The sequence below is a fragment of the Chiloscyllium plagiosum genome, unplaced genomic scaffold (assembly GCF_037043375.1).
Source record: "Chiloscyllium plagiosum isolate Xiang-an unplaced genomic scaffold, Cpla_swu_hap1 HiC_scaffold_17, whole genome shotgun sequence".
Taxonomy (NCBI): Eukaryota; Metazoa; Chordata; class Chondrichthyes; order Orectolobiformes; family Hemiscylliidae; genus Chiloscyllium; species Chiloscyllium plagiosum.
Window position 1 is genome coordinate 6,253,074 of NW_028270155.1, and position 19,188 is coordinate 6,272,261.

The 19,188-nt window shown below is 45.1% G+C and overlaps 1 protein-coding gene across 1 annotated transcript in view; it reads right to left on the bottom strand.

Annotated features, from left to right (window-relative positions):
* Positions 1-19,188, bottom strand: part of bean1 (brain expressed, associated with NEDD4, 1) — a 105,194-nt gene that overhangs the window by 22,260 nt on the left and 63,746 nt on the right. Inside the window, exon 4 of the mRNA XM_087995563.1 lies at positions 7,538-7,747. Coding sequence (XP_087851689.1) covers positions 7,538-7,747 — 210 coding nt within the window. The remainder of the gene's footprint in view (positions 1-7,537; positions 7,748-19,188) is intronic.

Below are 19,188 nucleotides of genomic sequence, written 5' to 3' on the forward strand. Positions count from 1 at the left end.
AAACCTCTATTAAGTCACCCCTCAGCCTCTGACACTCCAGGGAAAACATCCTATTCAGCTGCTCCTTATAGCTCAAACCCTCTAACCCTGGGAACATCTTTTTAAATCTTTTCTGAACCTTTTCAAATCTAACAATGTCTTTCCTATAGCAGGGAGACCAGAATTGCACACAATATATCAGAAGTGGCCTAACCAATGACCTGTACAGCTGCAACATGACCCCCAACACCTACGCTCAATGCACTGACCAATAAAAGCAAGCATACCAAATGCCCTCTTTGATTTAGTGGCAAGGATGTTTTACATTCACTCGAATCGGCAGATGTGGGTTCATATCTCATCTGAAGAGATGGTTCCTCTGACAGTGCAGTGCTCCCTCAGTGCTGATCTGGAGTCGTATCCATGGAATTTCTGTCCAATCTCTGGAGTGGGAATTTAGCCTTATGATTCAGAGGTAAGTGGACTACCAACCAAACCACAACTGGCACGAAGAGGATTCAACCATATTGGCATAGTGAGGCATGGCGCAAATGAGGTACAAGAACAACCATGATGTTACTGAATGGCAGAACAGGCTCAAAGGGCACAATGGCCTACTCCAGCTCCTGATATGTCCTTGTGTTTATTTTAGGTTTATATGAGGGGTTAGGACAGACAGGAGCTCTCTACTGTGGTACCACAAGGAAGCTAAGGGTGTCCCCCATTACCCAGTAGAGATTGCACGCCATGCTGCCCAGCAAGCCCACTTTCACCCCAACCTTTACCTGTTGGCAGATACCATTCTATGCACTGGGACTGTGATGTCCCACTTCCCCCTAGACTCTTTCACTCTGGATGGATACTGATCCTCAGCAGGACCCACAGGAGCGGTGATGAGGGGTTTGCTCATTCCGAATCCCTACGGTTGCCCCATTTCCAAACTTGCTTACACTCTTCCCTTGTGCCATACTTCACACTGGCCCATTGGGTCTGTCTTTACTAAGTTCCATAAACAACAACATTTGGCATGTGTAGTTACAAGAGGTCATCAAACTGGAATGTTAACCCTGTTTCTCTCTCCATGGCTGAGGAATTCCAAATATTTCTGTTTATTTTTGACAGAAGCAAAATGTTTTGACAAACCAGAGAAGGAGATATGATTGCAGGTGACCAGTGGCATGGCCGGAGAGCTGGGCATTGGCCAGTCTTTAAGGAGGACATGGAGGTAAAGAGGTTCAGGGAAGGGATCCTAGTGTGTGGAGCCCAGGCACCTGAAGGCATGGCCACCAAAGAGAGAGAGATTCATGTTGGCAATGGGCAGGAGGCCAGAGCCGACAGTGTCTGGAGGCTTCAGAGGGCTGCAGGTTACAGAGAAAGGGAGGGACGAGGTCATGGAAAAGCATTATAACAAGTATAAGACTTTTAAAATTGTGCCATTGTCAGATTAAGCTGAGGATGGAGAGTGAGGTGTTGATGGAAAAACTGAGGACTGCAGATGCTGGAGATCAGTGTCAAGAGTGTGGTGCTGGACAAACACAGCAGGTCAGGCAGCATCCGAGGAGCAGGAGAACCGATGTTTCGGGCATAAGCCCTTCATCAGGAATGGGGTGTTGATGGATGAATGGGGCTTGGTGTGAGTCATAATCTAAAGATACAGGGTAGGCCTTAAGGACTAAAAATAAGGAGAACCCTACGATTGATGTGGAATTCTTTGCAATATGAAATGGCTCAGTTGAACAGTGAAAGTCTTCAAGAATAAGTTAGATATAGTTCTTCTTGAAGAATATTGGGGAAAGAATATTGGGGAAAGCAGGAACAGGGGACTGATTTGGATGATCAGCCATGATCACGGTGAATGGTGGAGCAGGCTTGAAGGGCTGAATGGCCTAATTTCTATTTTTTATGAGTTAGGATATGGGCAGCAATGTTTCCCATGAAATGAAACATCACTGGTTTGTGAATCGTGCAAAAGAAAATAAGAGATTGCCTGAAGTGGAGGGAACTGTCACACAGGATGAGAAACATCTATAAAACCCAGGAAATGACTGGCAGTTTTAACCAGGATCATGGGCCTTCATTCAGAATCTCCATGGCAACCATTGGATTCTGGTAGGCATGAGAGGTCAATGGAATCAAAAACCACATGAGTGAGTCCCTATTGGTCACAAGCCGTATTCCTGTCACTTGTTCCTCAGTCAATATTGGACGACGTTTAACAGAGAAATTGGCAACATTGGACAGCCTGGTTTTCCTCAGGAGGCAGTGATTCTGGATTAGAGTGGTGCTGGAAAAGCACAGCAGTTCAGGCAGCATCCGAGGAGCAGGAAAATCGATGTTTCGGGCAAAAGCCCTTCATCAGGAATACCCGAAACGTCGATTTCACTGTTCCTCGGATGCTGCCTGAACTGCTGTGCTTTTCCAGCACCACTGATCCAGAATTTGGTTTCAGCATCTGCAGTCATTGTTTTTACCCTCGGGAGGCAGTGAGCTTGCTGGCTCTAGTATAATTCAGTCATTAATGGCTCCCACATCTACGCAGCACCTTCAAGAAGGTTTGATCTCAACCGACAGTGACTGAGATAGATTACACCCAAAATTAACAGCAGGAGAGTTCAATGATGTTAGTAATCATTTTGAACATCATGCTCAGCAAACTTTTCAACCATATTCTATTTCCTCAGGACAGAGTAAACCTCATTTCATACTCACACAATCTTCAGAAAATATAGCCAAGAGGCCATTTAGCCATTGAATCTGTGCTGACTCTGACCAAGACCAGCCAAGTAATTCCACAGCTCATTCTTTGCCCATATCCCAGCAAGGTGCATTCCTTCAAACATTTATACAGTTTCCTACAAAAAGTTACTGTCGAATCTATCTTTATCACCCTATCAGGCAGCCCCAAATTGTAACCACTCACTCTCACCTCCAACTAAGGACATTGAGAGGTGAAATAGTTTAAATTATATAGGCCTTTGGTGTAAGGTAAATTTTGATGAAGTTTTGCAATATAGAAGCTCCCTCTGCACTGTCCCTATCAAAGTACTCTCAGGACAGTACAGCATGGGGTTAGACACAGAGTAATATTCCTCTATACTGTCCCCCATCAAACATAAAAGGGCAGATACAGCACAGGGTTAGAAAGAGAATAAAGCTCCATCTACACTGTTAAACTGAAATCAATCCTTCCTCTTTTCTTATAAACTGAAAGTAATGTTTGCTCCATTCTGTCCCTACCAAACACTTCCAGGACAGGGACAGCACGGGGTTAGATACAGAGTAAAGCTCTCTCTACACTGTCCGCCATCAAACACTCCCAGGGCAGGGACAGCATGGGGTTAGATACAGAGTAGAGCGTCCTCTACACTGTCCCCCATTAAACATTCCCAGGGCAGGGACAGCATGGGGTTAGATACAGAGTAAAGCTTCCTCTACACTGCCCGCTCCATCAAACATTCCCAGGACAAGGACAGCATGGGGTTAAATACAGAGTAAAGTTCTCTCTATGATGTTCCCCCATCAAACACTCCCAGGACAGGGACAGCACGGGGTTAGATACAGAATAAAGCTCCCTCTACACTGTCTGCCCCATCAAACATTCCCAGGACAGGGACAGCATGGGGCTAGATACAGAGTAAAGCTCACTCTACACTGACCCTATCAAACTCTCCCAGGACAGGGACAGCATAGTGTTAGATACAGAATAAGCTTCCTCTACACTGTCCCCCTTCAAACACTCCCGGGATAGGGAAAGCACAGGGTTAGACACAGAGTAAAGCTTCCTCTACACTGTCCCCATCAAACAGTCCTAGGACAGGGACAGCAACGGGGCTAGATACAGAGTAAAGCTTCCTCTACACTGACCCCATCAAACTCTCCCAGGACAGGGACAGCACGGGGCGAGATACAGAGTAAAGCTCCCTCTACACTGACCCCATCAAACTCTCCCAGGACAGGGACAGCATGGGGTTAGACACAGAGTAAAGCTCCCTTTAGGGTTAGACACAGAGTAAAGCTCCTTTACATTGTCCCCCATCAAACACTCCCAGGACAGGGACAGCACGGGGCTAGATACAGAGTAAAGCCTCCTCTACACTGACCCCATCAAACTCTCCCAGGACAGGGACAGTATGGGGTTAGACACAGAGTAAAGCTCCCTCTACACTGACCCCCATCAAACGCTCCCAGGACAGGGACAGCACGGGACTAGATACAGAGTAAAGCTCCCTCTACACTGACCCCATCAAACTCTCCCAGGACAGGGACAGTACGGGGTTAGACACAGAGTAAAGCTCCCTTTACACTGTCTGCCATCAAACACTCCTTGGACAGAGACAGCATGGGGTTAGATGGAGTGTCAATGGCAGGTTGCAATGACTGATGAGTGGGTGGCAGGTTTCTTTGGGCCCAATAAATTGATTGCAAAGCATAAAATTATTTCCTTGCAGTGTTAATTAAGAAGCCAGATGATTTGATGTACTATCAGAGAAATAAATCAGGATTGTGATTATTCTCAACAATATTGAACAGGCAATGCAGGCTGTGTACAAAAAAAACAAACTGGGCAAATGGAGCTCGGGTCTATCGAACCTTCCAAACTCAGAGCAGCTCCTGTCAGTGTCCTTGAACCATTTGAGGTGATCAGCTGCAGAAATGGTTTGCAAAGCAGCAGTTAGGGACCTCTGGAGTGCCACGTGTGACCCATTCAGCTCGATTGGTGGTGACCTCTGCAAATTTATCTCAGGGTCATCACTGCATACATTACAGAGCTTGACAGTCCCCTGACAGTGTTGTTCACAGACTCCTGGCTCAACCAGCTTCACAACTCTATTCAATGCCTGTGCATTTTGGTAAGATCGAGTGATTTATTGTTAGTCTCTGCCTGCTCTGGGACATGCTGAAGGTGTTGTGTCAAGGATTGCATTAAATATGGCTTGTCTAGAATCGTGTGCCACGGGTAATTGTTTACCATATCTATGAGGCTATGACAGGTTCCTGCCTATAAACATACTCAGTGACTGACTGCTTCTCTTGTAATTATAAGTGCTCTGCTCTCTGACCTTCTGGCTTTGGTAAATTTGACCTCTTTGGAAACTCTGTTGTTTCCATGTTCCAGTTCACACTGAATCCTATTTACCCATCAAACACTGTTCCAGAAATGCCTCGATCTTAATTTTCTCACCTTTGTTTGCAAATTCCTCAGTGGTCTTTCTCCTCCCTACCCCTGTAACCGCCTCCAGTCCCTACACTCCTCCTTATCCCTGTAACCCTATCTAGTCCCTCCATCTCTCCCTATCTCTGTAACCTCCTCCAGCCCCTCCATCCCTCCCTATCTCTGTAACCTCCTCCAGCCCCTACATCCCTCCCTATCTCTGTAAACTCCTCCAGCCCCTATACCCCTCCCTATCCCTGTAACCCCCTCCAGCCCCTACACCACTCCCTATCCCTGTAACCTCCTCCATCCCCTACCTCCCTCCCTATCCCTGTAACTCCCCCAGCCCCTACATCTTTCCCTATCCCTGTAACCTTCTCCATCCCCTACCTCCCTCCCTATCCCAGTAACCCCCTCCAGCCCCTCCATCCCTCCCTATCTCTGTAACCTCCTCCAGCCCCTACATCCCTCCCTATCTCTGTAAACTCCTCCAGCCCCTATACCCCTCCCTATCCCTGTAACCCCCTCCAGCCCCTACACCACTCCCTATCCCTGTAACCTCCTCCATCCCCTACCTCCCTCCCTATCCCTGTAACTCCCCCAGCCCCTACATCTTTCCCTATCCCTGTAACCTCCTCCATCCCCTACCTCCCTCCCTATCCCTGTAACCCCCTCCAGCCCCTACACCACTCCCTATCCCTGTAACCTTCTCCAGTCCCTACATCCCTCACTATTCCTGTAACCCCCTCCAGTCCCCTCAGATCTCTGCAGTCCGCTATTTCTGCTCCCTCGGTGTTGCCAATTTGCTCTGTTTGCTGGTGAGCCCAATCTCTCACTGCTACATTGTCTCCCAAAACACCACTGCCTCTCCATCAACATTCCCAAACCCCCACCCCTGCCACCACTGTTAGTATCCTGGGGGCTTTCCACTGAGCAGAAATGGAACTGGACTTGCCAGATAAACACAATGGCTACAAGAGCAGGTCAGAGGCTAGGAATCCTGTAGCGAGTAACTCACCTCCTGACTCCCTAAAGCTTGTCCACCATCTACAAGGCACAAATTAGGAGTGTGGTGGAATACTCCCCACTTGGGACAGCACAGTGGCTCAGTGGTTAGCATTGCTGTTTCACAGCCCCAGGGAACCAGGTTCAACTCCACCCTCAGGTGACTGTCTGTGTGGATTTCTTCCTGTGATCTGGGAATTACAAGGTTAGGGTTGGGATAGGGATAGGATGCTCTTTGGAGGGTGGGTGTGGACTTGCTTCCACACTGTAGGGATTCCATGCTTTTTGGAATCACTTGTCTGGATGGGTTCAGCTCCAACAACTCTCAAAAAGCTTAACACCATCCAGGACAAAGCATCCTGCTTGATTGATACCACATCCACTCCCTGCAACACCAACATGCAGTAGCAGCAGTGTGTACCATCGACAGGAAATTCACCAAAGCTCCTCAGACAGCACCTTCCAACCCACACCCATTCCATCTAGAAGGACAGGGGCAGCAGATATATGGGAACACCACCTCCTGCAAGTTCCCCTCCAAGCCACTCACCATCCTGACTTGGAAATATATCTCTGTTCCTTCACTGTCGCTGGGCCAAATTCCTGGAATTCCCTCCCTCAGGGCATTGTGGGTCTACCAACAGCACATGGACTGCAGCAGTTAAGAAGGCAGCTCACCCCCACCTTCTCAAGGGGCAACTAGGGTTGGGCAATAAATGCTGGGCCCAGCCAGCAATGCCCACTTTTGTTGATGCCCACTTTTGTTGTGTGAGTGTGTGGATTGGATATGAGTGTATGTGGATTGGATATGAGTGTGTGTGAATGGTGTGAGTGAGTGTATTACAGTGATGCCTCTTTCTCTCTAACGGGAAAGGTTGAAGTTTTGGTTTGTACTCTCAGCACAAAGATCACCAAGATCCTGATTTGTTTTCACTTGAACATTGAAGGATGAGGGGGCTGACCTGATAGAGGTTTCCAAAGTTATCAGAGGCATGGATAGAATGGTTAGTCAGAGTTTTATTTTTTCCAGGATAGAAATGTCAATTACTAGGGGACATAGATTGCAGGTAAAAAAGGATGAAAGTTACATCATGTTGGCAGCTGTCTTTTGGAGCACGTCCCTACACTTGCTGAAAGTTTATATGAGATGTGAGAGGCAGGTGGTAAGGGCCTTGTATGAGCTGTCAGAGGAGGTGGTGGAGCTGGATGCAATAGCAACGTTTTAGAGGCATCTTGACAGGTACGTGAAACAGGAATAGAGGGATACGGACTACGTAGAGGCAAAAGGATTTTAGCTTAGAAAGGCATCATGTGTTGGTATAGACTTGGTGGGCCGAAGGGCCTGTTCCTGTGCTGTGATGTTCTTTGTTCTTCCAGGCTGCAATATGCAAAGGGACTCACCGTAACTTGCCTCGGTCCTGAGATTAGAGTTTCCTAAACGACTGTCTTTTCTCAAGCTTCCGACAATGATGGTCATGCAGGACAGGAAGAGCACTAGTCCAATCACGATACCTGCCACAACCAGCGGTGACACCAGCAAATTGGCATCATTGCTGCCATCCATGTAGTGTGAATATCCACTGTGGCCTCCACTCTGGTTTGACTGAATCTCTGAATATAGAGAGACAAGGTTTTAGAGAGAAGAATTCTAAGTCAATGTTCAAAGATTACCCAATTGTTTTTTCAATCCACCAAACGAGATGAAGGTTACATCATATTGGCAGCTGTCTTTTGGAGCATGTCCCTACACTTGATCTGTCATTGACTGAAAAAAACATCAAAAACAGAAGCATGTTTTGCATTCCCACAGAGAACTCCCCCCCAGCAACTCTTGTACTCTCATTTCTGATCAAGGGTTTGAAAGACCATCTATTCAAAAGCCAACAAGTGTATATGTAGTGGAGCCAAACCTTCAATGAAAGAAGGAGCCTGTTTCTAAAGAGAGACTTGCACCATCTCAGAATATACCAAAATGCTTCATTCTCAATGAATTTTTAAAAATAAAGTTGAAACTTGCTGAAAAAAATGAGACAATTGCTGTTTTGCACTCAACTGGACAAATTTCCTCCTTTCTCATATTCTTTAATGTCTCTAACCTGTCACCAAAAGCCTTCTGATAATCTAAGTATGCTATATTCATTGGCTGTCTTAGAGTCATAGAATTCTCATTGTGTGGAAACAAGCCCTTCAGCCCAGCAAGTCCATACCGACCCTCCAAAGAGTATCCCACCCAGACCTATTCCCCTATTACTCTACATTACCCCTGACTAATACACCAAACTGACACATCCCTGAACACTATGAGCAATTTAGCATGGCCAATTTATGTAACCTGCACATCTTTGGAATGTGAGAGGAAACCAGAGCACCCAAAGGAAACCCATGCCGATACGGAGAGAATGTGCAAACTCCACACAGACAGTCGCCCGAGGCTGGAATCAAACCTGGGCCCCTAGTGCTATGAGGCAGCAGTGCTAACCACCGAGCCACCGTGTGGCCCAGATAGCTGATGAAGGAGCAGCGCTCTGAAAGCTAGTGCTTCCAAATAAACCTGTTGGACTAGAACCTGGTGTTGTGTGATTTTTAACTTTGTCCATCTCAGTCCAACACCAGCTCTTCTACATCATGGCTATCATCAACACAGTTAGTTAGCAGGTCACACAAACATGGACAATTTTTCAATATTTCCCCTGAATACTAATTAATTTCCAACCACTTAGCTGCCTGTTAGTTCTTTAATATGAGATGTAACTGTCTGGCAGAGAAATTAGTGCAGAAACATGTAAGGATGAGGTACCTGGTAAAATGCTCAACTATGTCATGAGTGATTGACCTAAAGAGTGTGAAGATGACAAACTGAAGGCAGATTTCACACAGGAATGAACTGATGCAAATAAAAACTGCTCCGGGGTTTAAGAGTCATTATTCTGCCAATGTTTACAGAGAGAGCATTAAAACGCAAAAGCTGTTGCAAGGAGCTACTTTAGTTATTCAAAGGAAGACAGGGAGATTGAAGAGTTGGTGAAGGATGGTAAAGAGCTAGTTCAGAGCTTGTGAAGAGTCGGGGATGAGCTAGGGAAGAGCTGGGGAAAAATTGGGGAAGAGTTGGGGAAGGGTTGGGGAAAAACTGGGGAGGAGCTGGGGAAGAACTGGGGATGATCTAGGGACATGTTGGGGAAGAGTTGGGGAAGATTTGGGGAAAAATTGGGGAAGGATTGGGGAAGGATTGGGGAAGAGTTGAGTAAGAATTGGGGGAAGAATTAGGGAAGAGTGGTGAAGAGTTGGGGAAGAGATGGGGAAGAATTGGTGAAAAGTTGGGGAAATGGCAGTGAAGAGTTGGAGAAGCATTGGGGAGGAGTGGGGAAGAGCTGGGGAAGAGTGGTGAAGAGTTGGGGAAGGGTAGTGAAGAGTTGGAGAAGAGTTGGGGAAGAGTGAGGAAGAGCTGTGGTAGAGTTGTGAAGAGTTGGGGAAGGGTAGTGAAGAGTTGGAAAAGAGTTGTAGAAGAGTTGGGGAAAAGCTGGGGTAGAGTTGGGGAAGAATTGGGGAAGTGTCGTGAAGAGTTGGAGAGGAGTTGCAGAAGAGTGGGGAAGAGCTGGGGAAGAACTGGGGAAGAGTTGGGAAGAGTGGTGAAGAATTGGGGAACAGTTGGGGAAGAATTGGGGAAAAGTTGGGGAAGAGTTGGGAAAGAGTTGGTAAAGAGTAGGGAAGAGTTGGAGAAGAGTGATCAAGAATTGGGGAAGAGTTGGGGAAGAGTTGCGGAAGAGTGCAAAATGTGTATTTGCTTGATTCCATAGTTAAACACAAGAAAATATTAAAACAAGTTCATCTTGACTCCTTTGAACTAGAAAGGAATGAGTAACTTTTTTTGGTTGATAGCGGTAGCAAGTAGTGAAAGGTTGAATCTGTGCCCAATGCCACAAGTGTAAAAACTATTGAGATTTGGAGAAGTTGTTTTCAAGTTATGGTCGCCAGAGGGGTTGGTGTCAGATAACAATCTCAGTTTACTTTAGAAGAGTTTGAAATACTTCTGTTTAAGAAACATAAGAACAAAGAGCAGGAAAAGGCAATTCAGCCTCTCTTGTCTGCTTCCCCATCTTATACGATCATGGCTGATTTAATCTCCGCCTCAATTGCACTTTTCTGCCTGCTCCCCATTATCCTTTAATTCGTTAATACTCTAACACCATCATATTGCCCAACATTGAATGGTGTTGCAGAGAAAAGTACATAGATTATTAAAATGCGTTTGCAGAAGTATATATTTGGTGAAAAACTAGACAACGTTCCACGATTCTCTTTCACAGGGGCTAGATAATTCCAGTTATCTAACTCTACACTATACAACCAGATTCTGGATCAATGGTGCTGGAAGAGCACAGCAGTTCAGGCAGCATCCGAGGAGCTTCAGCAAAATCGATGTTTCGGGCAAAAGCCCTTCTACCTACTATACAACAAGGTGCTCACCCTGAAGTGTCAATGTTTGAACAGACTTCCTGGTATTGAGGTTTAGTTTGGTTAAGCCTGATGAAAATAGCAAAATAAGAGAAAAGCAAGACTAAGATAAGGTGAGTCATGGAAGACCAGGTGTGGGCCCAAGGGTCTTGGCAAACCCACTGGGTTGACAGAGAGAAGTCTCGACTGGAGTTCTAAAGAGATGGGGCATTCACATATCTCGTTAAGGATGGAGAGAACTCTGCCAGTGTTGTGTAGATTATTTGCTTCAAAGAGAAAATCTGGTAGAGGGAGAGTACGAGATATCAGCTGTAAGCCCAATTTTTCAAATGCTCAAAGTGTAAGTTAGAAAGAACATGAAAATTTGTCAGCATTAGTGAACCCACTGGTACAGTAAAGTGAATCAGCGCCTTTTAGACAAACCAAGCAATGTCACATTCCTAGTAATGAAGTGGACTTGGTCGTTAAAATGAAAGTTTAGCTTTGACATAGTCACTGATGTTGAGAGAATAGAATCAACATTATGTCAATGGAAGGAGATCCTTAAACTGATAGAGAAAGAAGCCAAATAGATAGCAAGTATGTAGCAAGGAGGAAAAGAAGTTGATTTTTTAGTTATTACTTGTTCAGTAATTCATATTGCTTTGTGAAAAACTATTTTATTTACATGTAAATTACTCGGCTGTATGGGTCAGAGGTGCTTAAATTTGTTTTCAGTAAAAGCAAATACGCAATGTAATGTATTCAGTTTTCAGCTACTGTTGATATTGGTTCAGTCATGTTGTCATCTGGGTAATAATGTATGCATGACATTTTACATTTCAGACAGTTAACATAAGTCCCTTATGATAAGTTTTGCTTTCTGCTGTTGTCTGGGTCCTGCCTTGGGATTTGATTAAATTATTTATAATCTAAAATATCAATCAATCCTTACCCAATAGAACCTGAAAGAATTTGATGGGATAGCGTAGAGTTTTACTCTGTATCTAACCCTGGTCTGTCCCTGTCCTGGGAATGTTTGATGTGGGACAGTGTAGAGGCAGCTTTACTCTGTATCTAACCCCGTGCAGTTCCTGTCCTTAGAGTGTTTGATAGTGTAGAGAGAGCTTTACTCTGTATCTAAATTGTGTTGTTGCTGATGCGAGATTGCCTGGCTTTTTGCAAGGTTCCAAAACCGTTCTTTCTCAGTGTTGACATTCTTCACTGTCAGCAGCACAAAAGGGAAAATAATGAAAAAGCTGCTTGCTTCTTTCTGTGAGGCATTGTTGCCATATCATTGAGTGAGTCTGAGAGTAAGCTACTGACAAAATAACAATGCTGAGAAAATTACATGTACAGTCATGGGATTGATTGTAGTGATAGTGCATTCTGCCCAGATATTATGTTCATTGCTCACTGGGAATAGACTCATTACCAGAACATCACATTATATCCAAAATGATGTAATTGCTGTAACATGATATGTCCAGGAAATCCAGATACTGATAGAGTGCGAGAAGGCGCATTAAAATGAGATTCTAATAGAAAGACATTCCAATTGTTGAAAAATCATCCTGTGACCTTGAGTGGTAAAAGCTATTCCTGTACTTTGAATTAACTGCAGGCTTGTTCCATTCTCCCTGTGTGCCTTTTCTGTCATCTGATAATCTGACAATGCCCTCCCTATGTTGTCATCTGTGCTTTGAAAGAAATATGATGAATTAAGTCACACAGGTATCAACACTGTGCACTCTCAATACTCAACCTTCTGCCATTTTTGCAATCAGAAGGTATTGTCTGAAATTCACCTCCTGTCCAATTTTATCTCCCTAGAGCCCTCCAACGTGACCTATTTGGCTCCCCGGCATCAGAACACTCACAGAACTGAACATCTGCAGGCTCAACCAACCAGAACCTGCCAGAAACAGTGGGTTGGATAAGATTATCTACCTGGTCAGTTAAGAGTCATGTGCGGAAACCTCAATTTGTTTGGAATATGTGAAGGTTTATAGGGAGAAGACAAAATATTCTGAGATGCACTGAAGTGACAAGGTGTCCGATGATGTCTTCTTGCCAAGGACATTGGCTTCACGGAGATATAGAAAATAGGAGCTGGAGGAGGCCATTTGGCCCTTCAAGTCTGATCTGCCATTCAATATGATCATGGCTGGTCATCCAACGTAGTACCCTGTTCCTGTTTTCTCACCATACACTTGGATCTCTTTAGCCCTAAGAACTATAATCTAACTCTTGAAAATATTCAATGTTTTGTCCTCACCTGCTTTCTGTGGGAGTGAATTCCACAGGCTCACCACTCTCTGGGTGACAAAATTTCTCCATATCTCAGTCCTAAACAGCCTACCCCATACCCTTATCTTTGCCCCAGATTTCCTGTTAGGAACATATTCCCGTGTTTACCCTGTTAGAATTTTATAGGTTTCGATGAGGTCTTCCCTTATTCTTCTAAATAAGAGAAACTGATCCAGTCTCTCTTCATACGTCTGTCCTGCCATCCCAGGAGTCAGTCTGGGAAACCTTTGCTGCACTCTCTCTAGAAAATAGAGGGAAACAATTTTGAGAAAAAATCTGCACTTCCTCAAATAAGGAGACCAAAGCTGCACACAATGCTCCAAGTGTGGTCTCACCAATTGCAGCTACACATGCACTCCTGCACTCGAATCCTCTCACTATGAAGGCCAACAAACCATTTGTTGTTTCCATTTTGATTGATCAATCAGTTGTTATGATGCTGTTTGAAGGATAAATATTGGGCAGGCTATCTGAGAGAACCTCACTGCTTTTCTTTAAATTGAGGCCATGGGATCGTTATGACCTCAGCTTAACGTCTCAGAGAAGTCTCTGACAGTGCAGCACTGTCTCAACACTGCAGTCAGAGAGTCCACCCAGAGGTCACACCTGTCTCTGCAAACATCTCATTAGATATACTGGCAAGCTTTCTATTTATTTTTATGTAAATGATTTGGGTGTGAATATAGGAGGCATGGTAAGGTTCCAATAATGATGTCCTCCATCTCTTCCCTCAGGCAGAAGAGATCGAAGCCTGAACAAACGCAGCAACAGGTTCAGGAGCAGTTTCTTCCTGGCCGTTATTAGATTGATGAACGGTCTCTCTAGCCTCAAATAATGCTGACCTCACTAACATTGACCTCACCTAGCACACAGCCTGTGCAGTGTACCCTGTATGCCTCTGCCTCAGTCTTTTTCATCTGTACATCCTTGCTGACTATGATCTGCCTGTGCTGCTTGCAAACAAAGCTTTTCACCATACTTTGGGACATGTGGCAACAGATCAATCAACCAATCAAGATTAGAGTGGTGCTGGAAGAGCACAGCAGGCCAGGCAGCATCCGAGGAGCAGGAACACTTTTGCCCAATCAATCAATCAGTCAGGTTTGCAGATAACATCAAAATTGGAAGTGTAGTGGACAGCGAAGGAGATTATCTCAGAGTACAAGGGGACCTTGATCAGATGGGCCAATGGGCTGAGGAGTGGCAGATGGTGTTTCACTTAGATAAAGGTGGGGTAGTGCATTTTGGTAAGGCAAATTAGGGCAGGACTTATACAGTTAATGGTAGGGTCCTGGGGAATGTTGCCAAATAAAGAAACCTAGGGGTGCAAGTGGATAGTTCCTTGAAAGTGGAGTCACAGGTAGACAGGATGGTGAAGAAAGTGCTTGGCATGCTTGCTTTCATTGGTTAAGACATTGACCGTACGAGTTTGGAACATCATATTCCAGCTGAACAGGACATTGATGAGGCTACTTTCGGAATACTGCTTACAATTCTGGTCTCCCTGCCATAGAAAAGATGTTATTAAACTTGAGAAGGTGCAGAAACAATTTACGAGGATGTTGCCAGGACTGAAGGGTTTGAGCTACAGAGAGAGGTTGAATAGGCTGGGGCTGTTTCCCTGGAGCATCGGAGGCTGAGGGGTGACCTTATAGAGGTTTATAAATTCATGAGGGGCATGGATAAGGTGAATAGCCAAAGGTTTTTCCCCAGGGTAGGGGAATCCAAAACTAGAAAGTGTAGGTTTAAGGTGAGAGGGGAAAGATTTAAAAGGGACCTGGGAGGCAACATTTTCATGCAGAGGGTGGTGTATGTGTGGAATGAGCTGCCAGAAGAAGTGGTGGAGGTTGGTACAATTACAATATCTAAAAGGCACCTGGACGGGTATATGAATGTGAAGTGTTTCGAGAGATATGGGCCAACTGCTGGCAAATGGGAATGAGATCAGATTGGGATCAGGTCGGTGCCAATGAGTTGGACCAAAGAGTTTGTTTCCGTGTTGTACGACTGTATGATTCTATATTTATAGCTTGGTGGCACAAAGTCTTCAAGGCAACTGACTTCAGGATGACAGTAGGATTTAACACTTTACAAAATACAGGATAAACTGAGCACCTGAAGGCAAATCATTTCCATTGGGAGTTTAGTTTTCACTTTATGAACTCTGAGATGTAGGGGGCACAGGTGTGGCAAGGGTTAAAGTGGTCCATTAGATTGAGTGAAACTGACAGAATTATTTAACTGTGTTGCGAGGAGAGAGGCAACTCGCTGGACAGCCAATGAATAACATTATCGTAGTCTGTCTCAGTTTAACTTGAGGGTTACCACACCTCACTTAATGAGAGAGACTGAGAAGATGGGACCTTCGCACATACCTCAGCTGGTGTAGGAATTGAACCCACATTACTGGTGCACCTTGGCATCACAAACCAGCTGCCCAGCCAACTCAGCTAACCAGCCCTAATGAGCTGCTAACAGGATACGCATCCCCAGTGGAAACACCATAGATGGGTATGTCACAGGGTAGAAATTTGGAAGGGGTGAACTTTCTCTGCCTGGCCCCAGAACGTAATATGACTCCTCTGACATGACCTGGCCTGCGGCTGCTGACAATCCATGGAGCGCTAATTGGCTGAAAAAGGGGGATGTCAATTTCTCTTTCAGGAGGAGCCTCCACCTCAGAAAGATTCCAGAGAGCTGCCAGTCAATCTGATTGAGAAACAGCGATGTAGTCCCAGCAGTGCCACTGGGAGTGGTGGCCACTCAGGGACTGCAAGCAGCTCCCAGATTCCAAGTCCTGGAGCCCAGGAGGGAGATAAATGTTGTAAAATGTCATGGTTCTGAAAGAGTTAACACTGGAGAATGCATTGAGCTCCACCTAACCTGATGACGTCATACATTATTGGGTGGGGATCCCAGGGGAATACTGTAGCTCTGGATCTTGAAGTGGACAAATGTGCCATCTTTGTCTCCCAAGGTAACAATGACTAACCAGCTAGTTTCACCTGTACGTAAATGCTATCCTGTGATGAATGATAAACTACATCTTGTTTAAGACAACAGCCTTGTTAAGCCTCACTCACTATCACTGTAAACCCTCTGACCCGGTGATAAATCTGGATTGCAGCATTCCCTTACCCCACATTAACAGTACTATGTGGGATCCTGATGGTGAGAATGGGAAGAAGGAAGCTTGGAAATAATGGGGAGATGGGAGATGAAAGTTCTGACAACAAGTTTAGCTGTGGAAGGAGCTGTAGATGCATGGGCGCTTGACCTTGGAAGGGGCCCAGTTATATAGAGACTCACCCCTTTACTACCTTTCAGGGAGAGGCAATGGCCTAGTGGTATTATCACTGGACTATTGATCCATAGAATTCATGCACCAATTTGGGGACCTGGTTTTGAATCCTGCCGTGGTAGTTGGTGGAATTTGAATGCAATAAACATCTCGGATTAAGAGTCTGATGATAATCATCTGGTTCACTCAAGTCTTTCCCTTGTCTGGTCTACATGTGACTCCAGACTCACAGCAATGTGGATGACCCTTAACTGTTAGAGATGGGTAATAAATGCTGGCCAAGCCAGTGACACCTAGAACCTCTGAATGAACAACAATAATCCAGCAACTGGGTAGAGTAATTGATTGGCCTTCTCAGTCTCATCATCTTTGATCTCCAGCAGTTTCATTGAGCTAGACAATTGTAGTTTGGCATCAGGCAGCTCTGAAATGGTCAATAATTGGCCAACTAAGGGTCTCAACTGTAATGAAGGTTACTCAAGGCCTCGCTGACCTCTGTCTATGGAACTGTGGGCCAGTGAAGGAAGGTGCATATGTCAGCAGCAAGGCCTCCTGGGGACAATTATGTGACACCCTCCTCACACCACACCTACAAATTTGCCAGTGAAGGACCATAAAATCCAAACCTCTGTGCAGCAGTCAAAATAACCTTCCTCTCGAGATTTTCTCAAAGGGTTTAAATTTTTAGAGATACTTTTTGAGTATTGAGGGTTACCTTTTCATTGTAACTAACTTTTTTTCAGGTGATGTAGCCACATAGTAACAATATCTTTTGAATTTGTGTTAATCAATGAGCTAGTTGGACTTTCACAGAAACAGAATTAGAAGAATTTGTCAATAGCTTCAATAATAATGAAAACTTCCTTAAATTTAAATCCTCCACCTTTCCTGGAAAACATAACACTTAATTTAGCACAGATTATGTTAGTACCAAATGTTATTTATGTCAAAATAATTGACATAGAGTTCAACATACAAAATGCCATCACCCTAAAGACATTACCTTTTTACTAAAACTCAAACTTCAATCTCAGATTTAAATTTAACAATTAGCACAGTATTTATTGATACGACATCCATCAGATTTTCCCATAGAATAGATCTTGAACTCATGCAGCCTTATTGAAACATTCCAGGTATCAATCAAGTAAACCACCTCCACTGCATTTATGTCCTTTCTTAAATAAGGAGACCAAATGAGCACACAGTATTTGAGATGTGATCTCAATGCCCTGTATAAGTGAAGCAAAACAGCCTTATATTTATGTTCAGTTCCAAAGGATAGCATCTTGTTAGCCTTGCTGTAGTTGCACACGAACTTGTAGTGACTCATGCACTGCAACATCATCTGCCCCTTGGAATTCTGCAGCCATTCTCCATTTAATTAGCAGCCTTCCACAACCCTTTGACCTCTGAATGTGAGGCTGCCTCCGATGTCACAGGGAGAGGTCACCCTGCCTTCTCTAAGATTGCACTGTTCAAACAGCTCAGGACTGGTTTTGGAACAGTTGGACTGACTGCTCATCACTTTTGAACAGATCAGTCGCTGTTCACAGGGGCTGGCAGGATCCTGTCCTAAGCTGACGGTATAAAATGATGTCGAGTTTTCATTCCAGGGAACAACTTACTCAAGAACAGCCCTTTCCTGGGGTGCCATACCCACTTGTAGTCATAATGTCAAACAACTGAGAAAAACCATGTTACAGAACATGGAATCCCTACAGTGTGGCAATAGGTCCACACCGACCCTCCAAAGAGTATCCCACCCAAACACATTCCCCTACATTTTTACCCCGAACTAATGCACCTAACCGACACATCCCTGAATACTATGGGCAATTTAGCATGGCCAACTCACCTAACCTGCACATCTTTGGACTGTGGGAGGAAACCGGAGCACTGGCAGGAAACCCACGCAGTCACAGGGAGAATGTGCAAACTCCACACAGACAGTCACCCGAGGCTGGAATTGAACATGGGTCCTTGGTGCTGTGAGGCAGCAGTGCTAACCACTGAGCCACCATGCTGCCCAATACAACATAAAACAGGACAGGACAGGACAGGAATGGGCCCTTTGGCCCATGATAAGGTGCCAAACATGACACCAAATTAATCCCTTCTGCCTGCCCTTGGTCCTTGTCCCTCCATTCCTTGCATATTCTTCTAAAAGTCTCTTAAATACCCCTATTGTATCTCTCCCATACACCACCCCGGTGCATGTTCCAGACTCCTACCATCTCTGTGTAAAAAACCTCTCCCTCACATTTCCTTCGAACGTTCCCCCTCTCACCTTAAATGCATGCCTCCTAGTATGAGACATTTCAACTCTGGTTAAACAATTCTGATCGTCAATCCTATCTTTGCATCTCATACTTTTATAGACTTCTGTCAAGTTTCTCCTCAGCCTCTGCAGCTCCAATGAGAAAACAACCAGAGTTTTTCTATCCTCTCCTTATCGCTCATACCCTCTAATCCAAGCAGCAATCCTGGTAAACTTCTTCTGTACCCTCTCCAAAGCCTCCACATCCTTCCTGTCACTGAATTGAAAGCAATACTCTAACTTTGGCTTAACCAAAGTCTTACAAAGCTACAGCGCGATATTCTGACTCTTGTACTCAATTCTCCAATTGACAAAGCTGAAAGTATGTTGCTGGAAAAGCGCAGCAGGTCAGGCAGCATCCAGGGAGCAGGAGAATCGATGTTTCGGGCATAAGCCCTTCTACAGGAATGAGGAAAGTGTGTCCAGCAGGCTAAGATAAAAGGTAGGGAGGAGGGACTTGGGGGAGGGGTGTTGGAAATGCGATAGGTGGAGGGAGGTCAAGGTGAGGGTGATAGGCCGGAGTGGGGTGGGGGCGGAGAGGTCAGGAAGAAGATTGCAGGTTAGGAAGGCGGTGCTGAGTTCGAGGGATTTGACTGAGACAGGGTGGGGGGAGGGGAAATGAGGAAACTGGAGAAATCTGAGTTCATCCCTTGTGGTTGGAGGGTTCCTAGGCGGAAGATGAGGCGCTCT